Source organism: Palaemon carinicauda, chromosome 17 (genome assembly GCF_036898095.1).
Source record: "Palaemon carinicauda isolate YSFRI2023 chromosome 17, ASM3689809v2, whole genome shotgun sequence".
Lineage (NCBI taxonomy): Eukaryota > Metazoa > Arthropoda > Malacostraca > Decapoda > Palaemonidae > Palaemon > Palaemon carinicauda.
The window spans coordinates 55,643,722-55,667,300 of NC_090741.1; the positions used below are offsets into that span (position 1 = coordinate 55,643,722).

General features: G+C 40.2%; 1 protein-coding gene across 1 annotated transcript; it reads right to left on the reverse strand.

The window, feature by feature from the left end:
• ND-30 (NADH:ubiquinone oxidoreductase core subunit S3) lies at nt 1–23,546 on the reverse strand. The gene is made up of 7 exons (XM_068391027.1): nt 23,456–23,546; nt 18,491–18,541; nt 17,834–17,925; nt 15,665–15,820; nt 11,748–11,840; nt 1,782–1,934; nt 1–249 (listed from the first exon to the last, which is right to left on the reverse strand). Exons 1-7 carry the CDS (start codon nt 23,511–23,513, stop codon nt 94–96), a joined length of 759 nt encoding a protein of 252 aa, XP_068247128.1. The 5' UTR covers nt 23,514–23,546; the 3' UTR covers nt 1–93.
• Between the last annotated feature and the right edge of the window lie 33 nt (nt 23,547–23,579).

Below are 23,579 nucleotides of genomic sequence, written 5' to 3' on the forward strand. Positions count from 1 at the left end.
TGAACTTAAGAATGTAATTTATTTTCTATGTACAGCAACCTCTGAATCTTGCTAGATTTAATATATTGGACTGAAAAAAAAGCATTAGCTGATTTATTTCTCCCCGCCCTCTTTGATTGGAACTTCTTCGGCGGCCTTCCTGAAGTTAGGGAACTGCTCCCAAGGTGCATTCAGGTCAAACTTCCTGAATTCCTGAGCCAGTTCCAAAGGTTCAACCACGACACGCTTGGCCTCGTCGTCATAGCGGACCTAAAAAAATGATGGATATCTGTTAGAATTTTCTTTCAAAGAAATATTAAAGGAATTAAAGATTAAATTTATATATGGCTCGATTCTGGTGCCAGAAGGGGCTACCGACACCAAGGGGAAAACCTAAGTTTATCATTATTATTATATCTAGACAAGCTACAACTGTAGTTGGAAAAGCAGGATGCTATAAGTCCATGGGTTCCAACAGGGAAAAGTAATCCAGTGAGGAAAGGACATAAAGAAATAAACTATATAGAAGTAATAGATAAAAAAAATTAGAATATTTTAAGATTTTTAACAACATTGAAACAATTCTTTTGTCAACCTGTTCAACATAAAAACACTTGCTGCAAGTCTGAACTTCTTAAAAGTTTTACCAATTCAATTAAAAGATTGAGATCTTTCCAAAAATCTGGTCACAGCTGGTATAAAACTTCTGGAGGTAGGCGTTAGAGGAGGTTGTATAGCAAGATGTTAGAAAGGTGGCAAGAATGGAGATAAAGCAGGCTATAAATTAACCCTTTTACCCTCGGGGTATTTGGAAATTTCCAACCCTTAACCCCCAGGGGGATATTTTTTTCCCAGCACATTTTGCAGTATATTTTCTTTAAATTGCTCTAACAGCCTTAATTTTTGTCATAGAGAGGTCAGGTTGGTCTCATTCTCTTGGAAAATGCCTGAATTTTCTCAAAAAATTATCCAAAAATATGAAAAACGAATTTTTATAGCATTTTTTTGCAAGGACGTACCGGTACGTCCATGGGGGTAAAGGGATGGCTTTTGTGAAACGTACCAGTACGTCCTTTGGGGGTAAAAGGGTTAAGAGAGTTATTGGATCCATTAACTAGCCAGACAGTACTACATTGGATCCCTCTCTCTGGTTATGGCTCATTTTCCCTTTAATTACACATACACCGAATAGTCTGGCCTATTCTTTCCACATTCTCCTCTGTCCTCACACACCTGACAACACTGGGAATACCAAACATTTTTCTTCACCCAAGGGGTCAACTACTGCAATGTCATTGTTCAGTGGCTACTTTCCTCTTGGTAAGGGTAAAACAGACTCTTCAGTTATGCTAAGCAGCTCTTCTAGGAAAGACACTCCCAAATCAAACCATTGTTCTCTAGTCTTTGGTAGTGCCGTAGCCTCTGTACCTGGCCTTCCACTGTTTTGGATTAGAGTTCTCTTGCTTGAGGGTACACATGGGCACGCAGTTCTATCTTATTTCTCTTCCTCTTGCTTGTTTTGAAGTTTTTATAGTTTATATATAAAATATATAATTTAATGTTACTGTTCTTAAAATGTTTTATTTTGATTATTTATTACTTCTCTTGTAGCTTATCTATTTCCGCATTTCCTTTCCTCACTAGGCTATTTTCCCTGTTGGAGCCCTTAGGCTTATAGCATCTGACTTTTCCAACTAGGGTTGTAGCTTGGCTTTTAATAATAATAAGAAGTGCAGTTAGGGGTCAAAGGAATTCTGCTACAACTCTTAAGTAATCCTTATAGTGCACAAGTTACCACTTACCTCTACATAACCTGAGAGAGGGAAATCCTTCCGGAGAGGATGTCCTTCGAATCCATAATCAGTCAGAATCCTTCTCAGATCTGGATGATTGGCAAAGAAGATGCCGTACATGTCCCAGGCTTCACGTTCGTACCAGTTTGCCGCTTTGTGAACCTGTCGAGTAATATTAAACGTGTTAATTACTGGTACCTTATACCAAGTGACAAGATTTATCCTCAACACTTTTTAGGGAAAAGGTTTACATACAGTACCAAAAGATTTAAAGAATTAAAGGCTACTCATGAATTGCAGGGGCATGGGACAGTGACATTGCCCTATCGAGCAGGACAATGCCCTAGAGACTGACCATATATACATATGATCAGTGCCCAAGCCCCCTCTCTATCCAAGCTAGGACCAAGGAGGGTTAGGTAATGACTGCTGATAACTCAAGAGATAGACCTATAGGCTCCCCCAAAACCCCCATTATTAGCTGACAAGGATGGTGAGGTTGCAGTGACCAAAGAAACTAACAAGTTTGATCGGAACTCAAACCCCAGTCTGGCAATCACCAAGCAGGGACGTTGCCACATCGTCCACCACCAACAATATACAGTTTTCTATACTTCATCTTATCTAGAAAATCTTCAGTTAAGGAAACACGGATAAGCAACAATCGGTACTTATCGGCAACAAAACCTTTGTAAAATTATTAGACTTTTACCGATATACGATTTAATTTTAGATTTTGTGAGTGTTTGTACGGTAAGTCAGGCACTAGAGATGTTGGGAGATATGAGATACTAAAACATAACTAAAAAGGCCTTCATGTCTATAATTATTAAACCAATAGAAATGCCAGGTGTGAGTGTTGAAACATAAGCTTAGTGATCCGTTTAAATCACTATCTATGATTGTCCAAAGATCAACGGATAATATCACTCAGTGCTGTTATGATATGCGATCTCAAAGTTGTGCTTTTGCTTTGGTATGCGATCTCACTTCACTTCACGGTGAAGCAAGAATCATTAATTTTTCAATATTAATCTTACCCGATAATCATGTAGCTGTCAACTCCGTTGCCCGACAGAATTCTACGGACGGGATACGCCAGCGATCGCTATACAAGAGGGGGGTGTACTCACCAGCGCCATCTGTGGCCAGGTACTGCAGTACTTCTTGTCAACACCACCTCAATTTTTCCTCTTTCGTGCTTCCGGCAAGACCTACATGGATACGCTTATGATTTTGGAGTCTTTGTTCACGGTTTTGGTGAAGTATTGCTCTGAGATTTCAGCTTTCGCTATACAGGAAGCTTTTCCCTTAGCTTAGATAGCTTTTGGATTGATTTTGATTAATGGTATAACGATCTTTGCTTTAATTTGGAAACCCCCCTTGACTGTTCTCTGATTCAAGATGTCCGACCATTCTCAAGCTCCTACCCAAAGACGATGTAGTGTTAGGACTTGTAATAGGCGACTTCCGAAGGCCGCGGTTGATCCTCACACCGTTTGTTCCGACTGTAGGGGAAAATCCTGTCAGTTGGAAGATCGATGTGAGGAATGTGCCGGGCTTTCGGAATTTGATTTTATTGAATTCCTCAAGTATACGACTAAGTTAGAGAGGGAGAGAGTTAGGAGGAGTTCTGCTCGCTCTTTGCTTTATTCCTCCCCCCATGATCCTCAACCTTTTCCTCTCCCTGTAGTGGCTACCCCCGAACCTATTATTAGTGCTCAGCCTGATATGTCAGATGTTTTACGTGCCATTCAGGCTTTAGGTGATAAGGTGGAGTCGGTAGTGAGTGACCACAAGTTTCTCTTGGCAGATGTCAAGGAACTTAAAGTGAAAAGTGCAGTGGGAAGTGGTAGTGCCAGTGCTGTGCCTAGTGTCAGTGTCAGTGTTGCGCATGAGGATACTTCTGTGCGTGCCAGTCGTCCTCCCAGTCCGGGACCTCTTGCAAGCTCCCAAGCCCAGGGGAGAAGCAATGTCGAAAGGCAAAAGGGTTCGGCAGGCCTTGATCGGCGCACAGTAGTATCCTCAGTGGTTGCGGGCGTATCTTATAGAGATCGTCACTTCCACTCTCAGACGATTGAGCCCTTAATTTCCTCGTCTGCAGAAGATGTTTCCGGGAGGAAACGCTGGACCCAGGTCTCAAGGCCTCTTAAGCGTAAGGTCCAGACCGCGCGAGTCCAACAGCCCAGGTGTAGCCACTGGGCTAGTTCGGACTCGCCGCAGTCATCGAATGGCTGCACGCCTCCTAAGAGAGGTAAAGCGATGCCTCAACAGACCTCAACTTCTGTTAAAGCTATGCCTCAACAGACCTCAACTTCTGTTGATCCCAAGTTGGCTATGCTGCAGACTATGCAGTCGCAGCTTGCGGTGTTGATGCAGGAGTTTCAGGCAGAGAAGGTTAACACACCTCCTCCTGCGAGCGCTCCTCCACCTCTGCGCAGTCCAGCCTGCCAGACGTATGATGTTGAGGTTCCTCAAGCTACCTCCATGCGTGAGCTGCCGCATTGGGAGTTGCCAGATACCAGCGCTGTGCAGCAACCTCCACTTTCCTTGAGGCAGGAGCCTCTTGCCACGCGGCAACCTCCTCAACACTTGGGGCAGGAGCCTTATGCTTTGCAGCAACCTCCTCTACCCTTGAGGCAGGAGCCTCATGCGTTGCAACCATCCTCGAGGCAGCAACCTCTTGCGGTGCGACAACCTCCACCATCCTTGAGGCAGCAACCTCAACTCTTGCGGCAACCACCTCCACTTTCCTCGAGGCGAGAACCTCAACTCTCGAGGCAAGCACCTTAACTCTTGAGGCAAGAACCTCAACTCGTGAGACAAGAGCCTCTCTCTGCGCAGCCACCTCAACCCTTGAGGCAAGCGCAACTCTTGAGGCAGGAACCTCATGCTATGAGGCAGCCACCTCAACGCATGCAGCAACCACATTCTTCTCAGCTTGAGCCGCTTCCCATTCAACTTGAACCGCAGACTATGCAGCATGAGCCTCATGCTTTACAGCATTCGCCTCTCACCACGCTTGCTCCTCAGACCCCCGCAGAACCTCCTTCATCCCAGCCTCATGACTTTGTCATTACCAGCCCTCATCCTCTACAGCAGAGACTTGAGGATGAATCCGCAAGTGCGCATGCACCCGTTCTTCAGGATTCAGCCATTCAGCATACCGCTTTATCGTTACCTCTCGCTTCTCAACCCTCAGGTGATGAGGTTTCTGAGGATGAAGCTGCTCACCTGGATGATCCTTCATCTGATGTGGAGGAACCCAAGTCATTGCCACCCTCCATTGACTTTCGCAAGGTCCTTACTCTGTTCAGAGAGTTATACCCTGAACACTTTGTTTCTGCTACCCCTCGTTCTCCTCCATCCGAGTTCTCTCTAGGCATGCAACCTATTAAGTCTGCCTACACTAAGCTTGTCTTCGCTAGATCATCAAAGAGAGCTTTGAGAATGTTAGGGGATTGGTTGCAGTCCAAGCAGCAACTGGGAAGGACGTCTTTTATGTTTCCGCCTCCTAAACTGACTTCTAAGGCGGGCGTCTGGTATGCCACGGGAGAGGAACCAGGCTTGGGGGTCCCTGCCTCTGCCCAGGCTGACTTCTCAAGTTTGGTTGACTCTCCACGAAGGTCGGCTATGAGACGCTCTAAGGTCTGCTGGACCTTTTCTGACCTGGACCACTTCTTAAAGGGAGTCTTTCGCGCCTTTGAAATTTTTAATTTCCTCGACTGGTGCCTGGGGGCCTTGAGCAAGAAGACTGCCCCTTCTGACAAAGACTCGGCCATGCTGATCATGTCCTGTATGGACAAAGCAATTCGCGATGGTTCCGGCGAACTTGCCTCTATGTTTGTATCGGGAGTCCTCAAGAAAAGGGAACAACTTTGCTCCTTCCTTTCCACTGGTATCACCTCTTGCCAAAGGTCACAGTTACTTTTTGCTCCTCTTTCTAAGTTCCTGTTTCCTGAGGATCTTATCAAGGAAATGTCTGCGGCTCTTATACAGAAGGATACGCATGACCTCGTGGCCTCTTCAGCACGGAAGGCTAAGGTTGCACCTTCAGTACCAAGAACTTACCGCACCCCAGTGGCTGATACTCCTGCTACCAGATTTATTCCGCCCTTTCGTGGCAGAGCCCCCAGCCGAGGAAGTACCCGCCCATACGGTCACAGGGGCAGGTCCAAGAAAGGTACCAAGTCTTCGAAAAGCAAACATTGACTCTCCTCCTCTCCAGACAGCTGTAGGAGCCAGACTCAAGACCTTCTGGCAAGCTTGGGAAAGAAGAGGTGCAGACGCCCAGTCTGTCAAGTGGCTAAGGGAGGGTTACAGGATCCCATTCTGCCGCAATCCCCCTCTGACCACTTCTCCCATCAACCTCTCTCCCAACTACAAGGAAAAGGACAAGAGGCTAGCGTTACATCAAGAGGTGTCGCTCCTGTTACAGAAGGAGGCAGTGGTGATAGTCCGGGATCATCAATCCCCGGGCTTTTACAACCGTCTCTTCCTGGTGGCCAAGAAGACAGGAGGTTGGAGACCGGTGCTGGACGTCAGTGCGCTCAATGCTTATGTCACCAAGCAGACGTTCACTATGGAGATGACGAAGTCGGTCCTAGCAGCGGTCAGGCAGGAGGACTGGATGGTCTCGTTGGATCTGAAAGACGCCTACTTTCACGTCCCCATTCATCCAGACTCCCAACCTTTTCTGAGATTCGTTTTTGGAAAGGTTGTGTACCAATTCCAAGCCCTGTGTTTTGGCCTAAGCACGGCACCTCTGGTGTTTACGCGACTGATGAGGAATATTGCGAAATTCCTCCACTTGGCGGACATCAGAGCCTCCCTTTATTTAGACGACTGGCTTTTAAGAGCCCCCACAAGTCGTCGCTGTCTGGAGAGTCTCAGATGGACTTTGGACTTGACCAAGGAACTGGGTCTTTTGGTCAACTTAGAGAAGTCCCAGCTTATTCCTTCCCAAACCATCGTTTACCTGGGAATGGAGATTCGGAGTCAAGCTTTTCGGGCTTTTCCGTCGGCCCCAAGAATCAACCAAGCCCTAGAGTGCATCCTGAGCATGCTGAAGAGGAACAGATGCTCGGTGAGACAGTGGATGAGTCTAACAGGGACCCTGTCATCGTTAGCCCTGTTCACCGAGTTAGGGAGACTCCACCTCCGCCCCCTTCAATACCATCTAGCAGCTCACTGGGACAAGAATATGACGCTCGAAGCGGTCTCTATTCCTGTTACCAAAGAGATGAAGACTACTCTCATGTGGTGGAAGAGCAACATCCTTCTCAAGGAGGGTCTCTCGTTAGCTGTTCAGACCCCCAATCTTCATCTCTATTCGGACGCATCAGACTCGGGCTGGGGCGCGACCTTGGACGGACAGGAATGCTCGGGAACATGGAACAAGGAACAGGAAACGCTTCACATCAATTGCAAGGAGTTGTTGGCAGTACATCTGGCCTTAATGAACTTCAAGTCCCTCCTGCTAAACAAGGTGGTGGAGGTGAACTCCGACAACACCACAGCCTTGGCGTACATCTCCAAGCAGGGAGGGACTCATTCGAGGAAGCTGTACGAGATAGCAAGGGACCTCCTCATTTGGTCAAGAAGTCGAAACCTCACGCTGGTAACGAGATTCATTCAAGGCAATATGAATGTCTCGGCAGATCGCCTCAGCAGGAAGGGTCAAGTCATCCCCACAGAATGGACCCTTCACAAGAACGTGTGCAACAGGCTTTGGGCCTTATGGGGTCAGCCAACGATAGATCTGTTCGCTACCTCGATGACCAAGAGGCTCCCATTGTACTGTTCCCCAATCCCAGACCCGGCAGCAGTTCACGTGGATGCTTTTCTGCTGGATTGGTCCCACCTCGATCTATATGCATTCCCGCCGTTCAAGATCATCAACAGAGTTATTCAGAAGTTCGTCTCTCACGAAGGGACACGGCTGACGTTGGTTGCTCCCCTTTGGCCTGCAAGAGAATGGTTCACAGAGGTACTGCAATGGCTGGTCGACGTTCCCAGGACTCTCCCTCTAAGAGTGGACCTTCTACGTCAACCTCACGTAAAGAAGGTACACCCAAGCCTCCACGCTCTTCGTCTGACTGCCTTCAGACTATCGAAAGACTCTCTAGAGCTAGAGGCTTTTCGAAGGAGGCAGCCAGAGCGATTGCCAGAGCAAGGAGGATATCCACTCGCAGAGTCTATCAATCCAAGTGGGAAGTCTTCCGAAGCTGGTGCAGAGCCAATGCAGTTTCCTCTACCAGTACCTCTGTAACCCAAGTTGCTGACTTCCTGTTGCATCTTAGGAATGTTAGATCTCTTTCGGCTCCTACGATCAAAGGGTACAGAAGTATGTTGGCAACAGTTTTCCGCCACAGAGGCTTGGATCTTTCCTCCAACAAAGATCTACAGGACATCCTTAAGTCTTTCGAGACCTCTAAAGAACGTCGCTTGTCCACTCCAGGCTGGAATCTAGACGTAGTCTTAAGGTTCCTTATGTCTCCTAGATTTGAACCTCTCCAGTCAGCCTCTTTCAAAGACCTTACTCTCAAAACTCTTTTCCTCGTCTGCCTTGCAACAGCCAAAAGAGTTAGTGAGGTTCACGCCTTCAGCAGGAACATAGGATTCACATCCGAAACAGCTATATGTTCCTTACAGCTCGGGTTTTTGGCAAAAAATGAACTTCCTTCACGTCCTTGGCCTAGATCGTTCGAAATTCCTAGCCTTTCCAACATGGTGGGTAACGAGCTAGAGAGAGTTCTTTGCCCTGTCAGAGCTCTAAAGTACTATCTTAAAAGGTCAAAACCTATACGAGGACAATCAGAGGCCTTATGGTGTGCCATTAAGAAACCTTCGATGCCTATGTCCAAGAACGCAGTTTCGTATTACATAAGGCTTCTGATTAGAGAAGCTCATTCTCACATGAAGGATGAAGACCTTGCTTTGCTGAAGGTAAGGACACACGAAGTGAGAGCTGTGTGGCTACTTCGATGGCCTTCAAACAGAACCGTTCTCTGCAGAGTATTATGGATGCAACCTATTGGAGGAGCAAGTCAGTGTTTGCATCATTCTATCTCAAAGATGTCCAGTCTCTTTACGAGAACTGCTACACCCTGGGACCATTCGTAGCAGCGAGTGCAGTAGTAGGTGAGGGCTCAGCCACTACATTCCCTTAATCCCATAACCTTTTTTAACCTTTCTCTTGAATGCTTTTATTGTTGTTTTCGAGTTGTTACGGTAGGCTAAGAAGCCTTCCGCATCCTAGTTGATTTGGCGGGTGGTCAATTCTTTCTTGAGAAGCGCCTAGGTTAGAGGTTGTGTAGAGGTCCTTTAGTATGGGTTGCAGCCCTTTATACTTCAGCACCTTAGAGTTGTTCAGCCTCCTAAGAGGAACGCTGCGCTCAGTAAGGAAGACGAACTTATTAAAGGCAGAGTAATGGTTCAAGTCGACTTCCTTACCAGGTACTTATAATTTCATTGTTATTTTGAATAACTGATAATATGAAATACGGGATACTTAGCTTCTTGATTAACATGTACACTGGTTTTCACCCACCCCCCTGGGTGTGAATCAGCTACATGATTATCGGGTAAGATTAATATTGAAAAATGTTATTTTCATTAGTAAAATAAATTTTTGAATATACTTACCCGATAATCATGATTTAATTGACCCACCCTTCCTCCCCATAGAGAACCAGTGGACCGAGGAAAAATTGAGGTGGTGTTGACAAGAAGTACTGCAGTACCTGGCCACAGATGGCGCTGGTGAGTACACCCCCCTCTTGTATAGCGATCGCTGGCGTATCCCGTCCGTAGAATTCTGTCGGGCAACGGAGTTGACAGCTACATGATTATCGGGTAAGTATATTCAAAAATTTATTTTACTAATGAAAATAACATTTTTCAAAAAAAAAAATCGGGAATAATTATCTAAGAACTAATAATCAATCATTGATGTTAGCGTGCGTAGTTCAACATTACCGCTTGCCAGTACACACGGAGCTTGATGTTTTTATATTTTCTCTAGCGCACGGCACGGCCAAGCAAGAACCATTAGATTTTCGATTCTTGTTTTTTTTTTTTTTAATACCTTATTAAAAATATTGAGATCACATACCAAAGTAAAAGAATAATTTCTGAGATCGCATACCAAAACAGTACCTATACCCCTTGTATCTATGAGTCTTCCTCTTTCACATTGTTATCCCTACATTAAGGGGTCAATTGCCTGATGCGCCCTCTCCAATGCCTTCTATCAAAGTCACCCTCTTCCCCGTACGAGTGATAAAACTTCAAATAAAACACAAAGAATGCTGACCAACACTTTCAGTTGCAAGGTATTTTGCATTGAAAAATTACATACAGACAAAAATTTAATTTCAAGTGCATACTTGTGAGCCCTGCTAATATTTTCATCAACTGCCCTGCTTAAGCAATTTACTACCAAGGCGCAACTGGAAATGCATAATCTTGTCTCCTTCAATATATAGGGCCAACACGAGGCTAAATGTGAACGGTTAGTTTCTACGAAAAGTTGCATAAGATAGAACCAAGCAAGTATTGTCTAGCAGGACCTAAATACCTGTTTCAATTCTTAACCTACTGGAGGGAATCGAGAGGAGACCTAATCACTTGATCATATCAAGTTGCAACACACAAAGTTTAAAAATGTTTTGGGGTACATCTCCATTCTAAAATGAAAAACTACTATCTTCTTTTGCCTCCCCCTTTGATAATGAAAATAAATATACAAAACTTCAAAGAAATTACAGTACCAAGAAATTAAAATTATCTATCATCATAAAGAGAGATTAGTTCACCAAACGTTCAGCTGGGCTCAACAAGGCACTAGAAGAGTTGGAAGACTCAGCCTAGAACCTACATGGCTCAGGACTACGAAGCGGGAAATAGGAGATGATGAATGGAGAAGTAATAAATTGAAAGCTTAAGATAAGAGACGACTGGCAAAATCTAACCGAGGCCCTTTGCGTTAATAGGCGTAATGGGAGATGATGTTTATGATAAAGAAAGAATAAGAAATCTGTAAAAAATATAAAACGGAATAAACACCTATGATATAACTGATATGGCCAACAACAACTACTGAGGAATGTGATGGGGAAGCACTGATACATTTGTCTTGCGTACACATTTGCACGTACCCCAACATTTTCTAATCTACATTAATTTTTACAACTGTATAGATACTGAAGGTTGAAAAAGATCATAAACTCATTAATAATGTAAGTTTGATTCCATTCTACAATTATACAGCACTTACTAACAAAAAAGTACTCCCACTATATATGAAAGTTCTCTATACAATATTACCTTAATATTTTGAGGATACCTTATAAGCAAAGTATGAAAAATTAAATTAGAAAAGATCAAATTTTAACACTGGGAAGGGTAAACAGATAAATCCCATCCAGGTTTAAAAAGCTGGGACAAAAGGTTCGCGTAACACAATGCGAAAAAACCTCCAAGACTTTATGCAACGGAGACTCGAGATAAATAAATCGAGTACCTGACAGTCGTATCTAATTCAATTCTCCAAAAACTCTACTGCAATATCAGACTTTCACTCTGTTACACAATGGAAATCATTACTTGTGCAGAATGTCCTCAATTTAGAAACATTCGGAGATACAAAGAGAAATCTAACTGAAATACTTCTCAGATATTGTATCAAAACTTCATGATGAAATACTGTAATGAAATATTATGTAATTTAATGCAGTAAGTAAGACAACATTTGCAATGTCTAATAGGACTATTCGTTAAATTCTGTAGTTGAAAATTGTAGGCATGTAAGTTACGTGAAGCTTACCCTAGGGTAAAATTTAACAAAATTAGACTTAATAGATTTACAAACAGCTTCTTGGAACCTGTTATGTTTGTAAGTTGCGGACTATCTGTATTATATTATTTCTCAAATACAATATGATAATGTGTACTGTACACCAATACACTTACTTCACAAGCACTGTCAACTGGTGTCAATTCATCGGTGTAAGTCCTCACGCGAATTCTTGAATTGTATCGCAGGGACAAGAGGTTATACACCACCTGAAAAAAAAATTAGATACAGCGAATAGAGAGAAATAATACAATCTGCTATACAGTACTGTATAAATGAGAAAACAATTGGTCTATACATTGCTAGGTAGTAGGTTGGCCAAGGCACCAGCCGTCCATTGAGATACTACCTTTAGAGAGATATGGGATCCTTTGACTGGCCAGACAGTACTACATAGGACCCTTTTCTCTGGTTACGGTTCTTTTCCTTTGCCTACACAGACACCGAATAGTCTGGCCTATTCTTTACAGATTCTCCTCTGTCCTCATACATCTGACAACACAGAGATTACCAAACAATTCTTCTTCACCCAAGGGGTTAACTACTGCACTCTAATTGTTCAGTGGCTAATTTCCTCTTGGTAAGGGTAGAAGAGACTCTTCAGCCATAAGCAGGTCTTCTAGGAGGACACTCCAAAATCAAACCATTGTTCTCTAGTCTTGGGTAGTGCCACAGCCTCTGTACCATGGTCTTCCACTATCTTGGGTTAGAGTTCTCTTGCTTGGCATTACAGTGAGCCCTCGCTAATTCGCGGTTCGACCATCGCGGATTCACGACTTCGCGGTTCGACCATCGCGGATTCACGACTTCGTGGACTTTTTTCATTATATACGGCATCCGATTTCATCAGCAAACCACTATTTTTGGGGGAAACATCATTTTATTCTAGAAAATTGCTACTCTTTAAATAGTTAATTGCACATTAAGAAAGTGTGTACTTTTGTTTTTAAATTTCGGGTGTGTTTTAAAAATTGAGTATTGTTGACTTCTTTTTGTTTTACTTTTGGCTGTAATCAGATCAGCTGACGTCTAGCTGCCGGTCTCAAGAATATGCGCGTACGAAGTATTGTTTATACCATTTCTTAACTTATTCAAACCATCTATACAGTTGATATTACATAAACACCAATGTGTTATAACCTATCATATTTTTTTGTTTATTACATTTAAAACAACTCTCTCTCTCTCTCTCTCTCTCTCTCTCCCCGTAAGAAATAAAACCTTAGTTCACATATGGCAACTTGAATTTAAGAATGAAATTAACATGAATATTGTTAGTTGTAGCGATCAATTCCTCGCTTCAGGAGGTACAGGAAATAAAAACACGGCATTCGATTACAACAGCTGATTCTCTCTCTCTCTCTCTCTCGCGTTATACAATAATTACAAATAGATGAACAAACCAAAATCGGTTTTCTTAAAGTGTCAATTAAATACAAAACGAAAAAATGATACCGTGTATACATCCATTTCAATCATAGCTTAAAATACGGTATCCGATTTTGTCAGCAAACTACTATTTTTTAGGAAACACCATTCTATTCCAGAAAACTTTTACTCTTTAAATAGTCAATTGCGCTATAATAAAACATGTACTTGTGTTTTTAAATTTCGGGGGTGTTTTAAAAATTGAGTATTTTTGACTTCTTTTTGTTTTACTTTTGGCTGTGATCACATCAGCTGATGTCTAGCTTCCACGAATACATTAACAAAGAATTGTTTACACCATTTCTTAACTTATTCAAACCATCTATACAGTTAATATTACATAAGCACCAATGTGTTATAACCTATCATATTCATTATTTAGTACATTTAAAACCATTCTCTCTCTCTCTCTCTCTCTCTCTCTCTCTCTCTCTCTCTCTCTCTCTCTCTCTCTCTCTCTCTCTGTCACATCGAACGTAATAGCGTTAACTTAATTTTTCGATGACTTTAAAAATGGCCTAGTACTTTCTTCTTCTTTTACCTTTTTTGCATATGGTGAGGTGGGTACAAGTTGACTTATAACTGAAGTTAGGAAAAGTATTTTGGATATGGAAAGAACAATTATCTTTCGTAACAGTTTAAAATTATCGTAAATTATCATCCTGTCATTAGCGGCAGTTTGCTATTGTGGATTAAACGCATAAGGAAAAAAAAAGGTTTCCAGCTTTGCTACGCATTTAGGAATTTATATGGATATGATAAGTAAAATATTTGTAATAACATAATGTTTACTAAATGTTTTATATCATTAGTTATCACTTTGAGCATGTGTGTTTAATGCGTTCGTTTGTTTATTATGATTGAAGATGGAGCGTAAACAAATGGAAGGTTTCCGTTTCAGGCGGAGTCATAAAGAAAAACATTATAATTATAAAGGGCATTCATTTCATTTATTTGGAAGTTCTAAGAAAAATTAAGTAGAATATTGGTAATAACAAAGTCAATACAGTACTTGGTAAGATTGCTGTCGATGCAAAAACTAACCTATACACAGATGTGTAAATGCGTCTGTTTCTTCGTTATGATCAGAGATAAACGTAAACAGAACATTGGTTGTCATTTTTTATTGTGCTTTTTGGCGTGTTTAGGAAACTCATGATATAAAATCGCCTTAATATTTGTGCCTGTTTTAGTTTAGGGTACTGTAGTACATGCATTAAGTGTTCTGTACATTAAAGGGTAGTTTATTAACAGTACTACGTAAAGGGAAGGTTTTAAAAGTCTGAATATACATGTTAAAAAAATACGTAAATATGGTGTCCCTACTTCGCGGATTTTCAGCTATCGCGGCCGGGTTTGGAACCTATCTACCGCGATAAACGAGGGTTCACTGTACAGTAGAATCAATGCTTCGCTTGCCTAAAAAGAAAAGCATCAAGCTCCTATGTACTGGCAAGCGGTAATGTCGCTGTGTGGGACTCTACCGTAATATTACTAAAAACATCTTGATCATAATGTCAGTAATGATGGCAGCCTTATTTACCCCTAAAATAACTTCATGTACTTATAACTAGCCAACAAATAGAAAATTGAGAGGGTTGGCTATAAAATTGTTCTAATTTATTTGTCAATACAAGCGAGGATTGTGAATTGAGAGGGTGGGTGATAGAAGTGTTCTAATTTATTTGTCAATACAAGCGAGGATCGAGAATTGAGAGGGTGGGTGATAGAAGTGTTCTAATTTATTTGTCAATACAAGCGAGGATTGTGAATTGAGAGGGTGGGTGATAGAAGTGTTCTAATTTATTTGTCAATACAAGCGTGGATTGTGAATTGAGAGGGTGGGTGATAGAAGTGTTCTAATTTATTTGTCAATACAAGCGAGGATCGTGAATTGAGAGGGTGGGTGATAGAAGTGTTCTAATTTATTTGTCAATACAAGCGAGGATCGTGAATTGAGAGGGTGGGTGATAGAAGTGTTCTAATTTATTTGTCAATACAAGCGAGGATCGTGAATTGAGAGGGTGGGTGATAGAAGTGTTCTAATTTATTTGTCAATACAAGCGAGGATCGTGAATTGAGAGGGTGGGTGATAGAAGTGTTCTAATTTATTTGTCAATACAAGCGAGGATCGTGAATTGAGAGGGTGGGTGATAGAAGTGTTCTAATTTATTTGTCAATACAAGCGAGGATCGTGAATTGAGAGGGTGGGTGATAGAAGTGTTCTAATTTATTTGTCAATACAAGCGAGGATCGTGAATTGAGAGGGTGGGTGATAGAAGTGTTCTAATTTATTTGTCAATACAAGCGAGGATCGTGAATTGAGAGGGTGGGTGATAGAAGTGTTCTAATTTATTTGTCAATACAAGCGAGGATCGTGAATTGAGAGGATGGGTGATAGAAGTGTTCTAATTTATTTGTCAATACAAGCGAGGATTGCACATAACTGAACTTCAACTCTTATGGGAATAAGGTAGAGGAGAAATTGCATAATTATTTCATATATAAAATTCCAATCTCGCACATAACTGAATTTCAACTCTTATCATGGGAAAAAGGTAGATGAAACATTGCATAATTATTTCATATATAAAATTCCACTTACCTCAAATCGAAACGGTTTAGCTGGGTAATCTACCCCACAGAGATCTGAAAGGTTAGAATACTGAGCATTGGTGTGATCCTTAAGAAACGTCAACACCGGGATGACTCCATCGGGTGCTATTAGCAACTCCAGTTCATTCCCGGCAGTAATTTGCACCTGCAAATAAAAGACTATTGGAGTATCATGGCATAAAAATTTAAATAATTTCATATAACTAATAGAAGAGGGTAGAAGAGACTCTTCAGCTATGGTAAGCAGCTCTTCTAGGTGAAGGACACTCCAAAATCAAACCATTGTTCTCTAGTCTTGGGTAGTGCCATAGCCTCTGTACCATGGTCTTCCACTGTCTTGGAGTAGAGTTCTCTTGCTTGAGGGTACACTCGGGCACACTTCTATCTTATTTCTCTTCCTCTTGTTTTGTTGAAGTTTTTATAGGAAATATTTATTTTAATGTTACTATACTTAAAATATTTTATTTTTCTTTATTTCCTCTCCTCACTGGGCTATTTTCCCTGTTAAGGGCCCCTGGGCTTATAGCATCCTGCTTTTCCAACTAGGGTTGTAGCTTAGCATTTAATAATAATAATATCAAGCTCGTAGTCATAGATGGCATACAGGTTTAAAACCTTGCCTGATTTCAAAGAAAAACTCCAAAACAAATTATGAATAGTTTTCAATACATCCACAGGGCACAATTTCTCACCAACTGACCCAATTGTTGGCATTTCATTCTAATTACCCCCTACTGATTGTATTTATGATGGAAATCAACACTAGAAGAAAGCAATATGGTAGAGAGAAAGACTCCACTTCATATTGAGGAAAGGAATCTCCTACAAGGTGGAATATTTCAATTATTTTGTGGAAATACTGACTTATGAAGCAGATTAAAAACACAGTAAGAAAAATTCTGTAGCCAGAGCCTGAAGCAAAGAAATGCATGGATTTATTGTGTGAATAGGGTTAGTATTATGATGCAGAAAATGGCAGAGAATTCAAGTCTAGGGTCAGAACTATAATGCAGAAAATGGCAGAGAATTCAAGTCTAGGGTTAGTACTTATAATGTGGAAAATGCCGGAGAATTCAAGTCTAGGGTCCGTACTATAATGCAGAAAATGCCGGAGAATTCAAGTCTAGGGTCCGTACTATAATGCAGAAAATGCCGGAGAATCCAAGTCTAGGGTCCGTACTATAACGCAGAAAATGCCGGAGAATCCAAGTCTAGGGTCCGTACTATAATGCAGAAAATGCCAGAGAATTCGTACTATAATGCAGAAAATGCCAGAGAATTCGTACTATAATGCAGAAAATGCCAGAGAATCCAAGTCTAGGGTCCGTACTATAATGCAGAAAATGCCAGAGAATTCAAGTCTAGGGCCAGTACTATAATGCAGAAAATGCCAGAGAATTCAAGTCTAGGGTCAGAACTATAATGCAGAAAATGCCAGAGAATTCAAGTCTAGGGTCAGAACTATAATGCAGAAAATGCCAGAGAATTCAAGTCTAGGGTCAGAACTATAATGCAGAAAATGCCAGATTTCAATAGATGTAACTACTAGATGGATGGCTGCAGTGCAGTCGAGGTCAAAAGATAATATTGCAAATGAATTTACGTAGAGACTTCATGTCAAAGGGAAGGTAAATAAGCCAAAGTTTCAGACTTAGATGGTTTGAATAGTGGGTTAAAATACAAATTAGTGTCAAGCTAAAAGTGGTGAGACATGTAGGAGGAAAAAGACTAAAGAAAATTGATAAAAAGTAATCCAGATGGAGTTGGAAAGGTGCTGTAAGGAATCTTTAGTACCATCTGTAGTGTAGGCTTTAACTCCCACCCCTGCCATGGCATAAACAGTATAGAAAAGTCATACGATAAAAACAAATTAAAAAATTACAATTGATAGAAAGAAAAAAAGACAAACCAAAAATATTTGCTCCATGGTAAATCGAATTTATTAAAAAGCTGTGGCCATATACATTCAACATAAAAAAAAAACTTTCAAATTGTGCAAATAAAAATATTTTTGTTAACAAAACCTGAATTAAAAAAAAATACAATTGAAGGAGAATAAGCCAAACACAAATATTTGTTCCACACTGGGTAAATTGACTTTCACATTCATTCAATATAATAAAAACTATTTGAAATGCTTCAAATAATTATATCTTACCTTCTGAATGTACTTTGGCAAACATTCAGCCACATACTGGCCAAATTCACTCACAGTCTGTCTCTCCACTGCATTTTGTGGTCTTACGGTTGCTGAAATACGATCACAAAATTTAGAACGAATGCTATCTATAAATACGATGCACATAAACGAATATTAAACTAGAAAAGAACCAAATGCTTTGTTTTTAAAAAGGTCCTTCGACATTAGTTATGTCAGTGTTAACCAACTGAATTTCAGCGGTCAATTTTGGAGTCTATGACCTATAAGCCCTAGGCGATCTTAGCGTACTAAGTCAATTATGACGACTTGAGAGCAATTTTGATGCGAAAGAACCTACTTAATAATCAAGTTAATGAACTATGTATTGCAATTAATTTACTGAAGTATCCAAGCTAACATAAATGTCAAGAATTTCCAAAGCAATCTAAAACGATGCTTTCATCCTTAACAAAGGTACTAAAACAGACAAGAAACGCTCAATTTAATAATCCCAATAAATAATCATAAGCTCCGAATTTCCAGTAATTTCAGCCTCATTTTCAAAAGGAAGTTATTGAAAGGAAAATGTACATAAAGATCTTACAAAACTTAAGCGAGGCTCTAAAATTAAACTATCAAATTCATTACTATACAGTACTGTGAAATTCTACTTACGATGTGTAAGCTGAGTACTGCTATGGCGTACCACCATCCCTCGGGGTAAGCCTGACAAAAATAGATAAATTAGATCAATGTCAGTCTTGCAGAAAAGAACAGAAGATCTATTATATAACTATAAGCTTGTCTTATATTCTATAAAGGAATATTGAAAAATAGGAAAATAACAGTTACAGTTATAACAATGTACCACAAAACTGTGGAAAACATGACGTAAATAAGGCATTGCACCAATTACTTAAATATTAACCGTCATCAAAGGGGAGGTTTAAACGTATTACATTAAGCCTTCAAATCCCATTACACGTATCGTACGTCCAGTAAACTCCAGTTTTTTACAGTACAGGTACTTTTATTATTTATGTGCAAGATAGTTTTACAAAGCAAGTGTAAAATTATTAATCAATTAAAAGGAAATTTAGGAGCGATACAATAACAAATGTTTGATATTCCTAGCACTGATGGTTTTTGTACTAAGAAGAGCTAGGAAAGTGTCCCCAGACCAGGGATTGGGGTTTCAGTGACCAAGACCCCTCCATCCAAGCTAGGAACAAGGAGGGCCAGGCAATGACTGCTGATGACTCAGCAGTTGGACCTGTAGGCTCCCCTAAACCCCCAATCCTTAGCTCACAAAGATGGTGAGGTTGCAGCGACCAAAGGTACTGAACGAGTCTGAGCGGGTCTCGAACCCCAGTCTGGCAATCTCCAGGCAAGGACGCTACCACCAGGGTTATCTAAGCTCGGTATCAATCCAGCATGCAAGTAAGGCTTAATTTAATCCCCGTGATTTTATTAAATTCAAAGTGCTACGCCAGATCAGTAGAGAGGGTCAATAGGTAGGGACCCAAGACCTAAGCTAGGTTAGGTGAGGGTACACTCGAGCACTCTATTCTATCTTGTTTCTCTTCTTGTTGCTTTGTTCAAGTTTTTATAGTTTATATAGGAGATGTTTATTTTTAATGTTGTTACTCTTCTTAGAATATTTTATTTTCCTTTTTTTCCTTTCCTCACAGAGCTATTTTCCCTGTTGGAGCCCCTGGGTTTATAGCATCCTGCTTTTCCAACTTGGGTTCTAGCTTAGCAAGTAATAATAATAATAAATGCATCACTACTGTAAATATACAGTACATAGCCTATAGGTTTTCTAGGCAATGTTACTGTTGTTTCAACACATTTATCTTTAGCGGTTCATCATATTTCCATGTACAACAATAGACAAATTTTATTTGTCTATTTGGCGTTTATTTATCTACTAGTCTACCGAGCCATAAAAAATGGCATCTAAATATTTAAATAGATATGCACGCACATTTTCAACCCTTCCCACCCCCTACCTAACTACAATCCACTGGGTTGGCCGTTTGTGGGAAACGTCAAGATGGAGACGACTGGCGAAATCTAACCGAGGCTCTTTGCGTCATTAGGTGTAGGAGGAGATGATGATGATGAAATTTATATATATATATATATATATATATATATATATACAGTATATATATATATATATATATATATATATATATATATTTAGCCAGACACTTGCTCTTAGTACTTTCCTGTTAATGCCCCACCACTAATTTCCAATATAACAGCAATACTATTTTTTTTCAGGTTAGGTTATAATTTTATCCACCTACATATTAAATAATTTACCTAACCTAACCAACCTGATAATTAGTATTGGGGTTATATCGGAAATTAGCGGTGGGGCATTAACAGGAAAGTCTCTTTATTATATAGAGGAGAGGGATCGCACAGCGATATTACGATGGTCCAGTAAGATTTTGTGGGGGGGGGGGAATATGTAGATTGGCGGGTCAACCAACCTTCACTTGCCTATTTACAACACTATTCTATAGGTTAAGTGGAAACACAGTTCATATGTTTACAGAGGATTCTGGGGGTGTATGTACGATAGCGGCCACCTATATGATTTATTATGTCTAACTTAGAATATGGCAGTGTAAGGGGGTCGCCTCCCGCTAGGGAAGTAGGTAAGGATACGGCTTGTAGGTTAGGTTAGGGGGTGAAAGTTTAAGTTAGTTAATGTCCATTTGGGTTTCATTGTATATTATTACATCTCAATGTATCCTAGTATTCCAACTACTTTTTCTTATAGGAAAAATTACGCTCCCTTCGAAAATAACACTCGTTCCCGTCGCAAATGAATAGTTACAGAAATATATATACATCTATATCCGCCGATAATGGGGGACCCCCAGTGGGAACTCGGGGTTTTGGGTGGGGAAAACATACTGGGGAACCGATATATAACCGTAATTCAGTCCTTTTCTTCTCTATACATTTCTTTCTGGTATTTATTATAACCGTAGAAAAAGACAAATCAGTATACCTGGATATATTTGGGAGGAGCCGTTTCAAAGGTTATTTCTTGTAGTAATACAGTAACCAGTGCTGCCAACGCCTGATGTAGATTAAATGTTAGAATTCCATACCTGATGTAGATCAAATGTTAGCGTTTCATGCTAACATTAGCACCCATTTGTTCGTTTGCCCCACCTTCCGTCCTTCGCTTATATAACCCCCCTTCGCAGGAGTTTCTCTCCATTATTACTCTTTTTATTACCGTATTATTTTCTCATTTTATATTCCCATTCAATATAATTTATCATACATTCCATTTTACCTTCCTATATTGGGTTTATTTGTTTTGTTATTTCCTTTCCCATTTGTACGTACGTTCGTTTCATCAGTTTCCGATCTGCGCATATACCCCCCCCCCTGCGCAGGAGTTTCCACTCCCCCTTTTACTCTTTTTATTAGTGTTATTTTCTCATTTTTTATTCCCATTCAATATTATTTATCATTCATTCCATTTTACCTTCCTATATTGGTTTTATTTGTTGAGTTATTTCTTTATCCCTTCCCGGTTTCACATAAATACTTACCCTGGACTAGTTTTTTTATCCAGTTAATTCTCGGTATGATCTCCTCATTTTATATTCCCATTCTCTATTATTTACCGTTCATTCCATTTTATCTTCCTATATTGTTTGTATTTATTTTTGTTGGTTAGTTCCTTTTCTCTCCTCTGTGTCTTATAAAACTTTTCTTTCGTCTAGTTTCCGTATTTAGTTCATTCATGTTTTCACTCTTTTGTTCGTTGTTTTTCCCTTAACCAATCATCACTCTAGGTAGTAGGCCTATTCAGATATCTCCCTACCCCCCCTTCCTTTATCTCTGTATGCGCTGTTTTCCGACCCATTGTTCCCCTGCCTTTCCCGTTTTAACCTTTGACCTAGTTACTCGTCCTTCGTTACTAGTGCGTTTTTTTCCCCGTATTTTGAGATGGAACATATTATAGAAACTCGTACCGGTTGCAGCATTCCGTATCTAAAAGCAGTGGCTCAATTCCATGGTGATTTTGTTGATAATTCAGGTTATGTTGACCATTTTCTTAAATCTCACAATGTTATTCCTCATCGTTTAAACTGCCCCTAGTGTCGTGCGCCTTTGTCTCTTCCTTCCGAGTCCAGCAAGTTTCGACGTTTCCTTCATAAAAGTAAGTCATTCCTCAATAGTCATTATTCGTGTTTTGTGACCGGGGTACTTCTAGGCAAGGTTAGGTGGGTTTGTTAGGTTCTGTGGCCTTCCTGTACTTTTTATATATTTCGTACCAGTTATATGGAGAAATTATTGAATATATCTGAGGAGATATTTAGCAGTTCTAGCTCTAGTAATGCCATCGTGTCGTTGGTAGTTCTGTGTACCATTCGTCTCCGTTGGTAGTACTGTGTATCAAGGTAAGTCATTCCCCCATTCTTAATATATGTGTTTTGTGACCGGGGTACTCCTAGGCAAGGTTAGGTGGGTTTGTTAGGTTCTGTGGCCTTTTGGTACTCTCTATTTATTGTGTAATAGTTTTATGGAAGTATTATTTAGTTTTCGTATGGAAAAATTTATTTCTACCTCTAGTATAGACATCGTGCCGTTGGTAACACTGTGTACCATTCGTCATCGTTGGTAGTTCTGTCAACCATTGGTAACGTTGCTAATGTTATCGTCCCCGACATCTGTTGTTTATATATTTTAACTCAGTATATATGTCCACAGTGTTAATATTTATATGGTTCATTTGTATTGTATTTCATTGTGTGATTTCGTACAGGAAATATATGATTTCCTATAGTAGATATCGTGATTTAACTGGTTTTCTCATTCATTTCATCCGTAATAACATCAACCAATTCGTCAACTTATAACTAACCGAATTGGTTGATCTGTTTGTTTGCGATTGAAATGGTCATCAAAATCGGTTAAATCTCGTTATTTGCTATAGGAAATCATATATTTCTTGTGCATAGTCACACGATGTAATAATATACAAAATTACCTCCATTTGTAATCAATGCATGAGGAACTGGCCGCTGATGTACAAAGGCTCCGGATTCTGTATAGATATATATTCACTCAAATCAATGCTATAGTATTAGTTACTTATGCAGTGTTATATGTCATTACAACCCTCTACCTCCTGCCTAACAAGAAAAAACTTTCGTCTATTTAATTGCCGAGTTTTGTTTAAATTCTTCATCATATTACAACTACCTTTTCCCACCTGGGTGGATTTCGGCGAGAAATAGCCTCCCTGGCCCTATGGAGAAGAAATATTGTGCTATTTCGTGGAGTAATTTAGCCGGGTGGTTTTATCAAGGGCCAATTTAACCGGTAGCACTGGGTTAACGTTGTTAGTCTATCTTAAACTGTACAAACTATATATCAAGTACACAATTCATATAATTTGCATATTAGATTAAACCTAATTAAAAAATAACTAGATTAAATTAATAGTTTTTATCTAATATTCTAGACAACATCAATACCGTAGGCTTCTACCTGTAGGCTAATGCACACACATATAATATTAGGCCTAATTCTGCATTTAGAAGCTTGAAACTAATTTTAATTATTAAAATAATGGATTATATTCGAGAACTTTACCGATTTTCGAAGCATTTTTCCCCGCTGAGAGAAAAGACCTGAAGACGGTGGCCGCCATGTTTACTTCGTCGATCAGCTGTTTTCAAAAACAATTTATTTAATAATGTGGTATGAACCTTTTAAT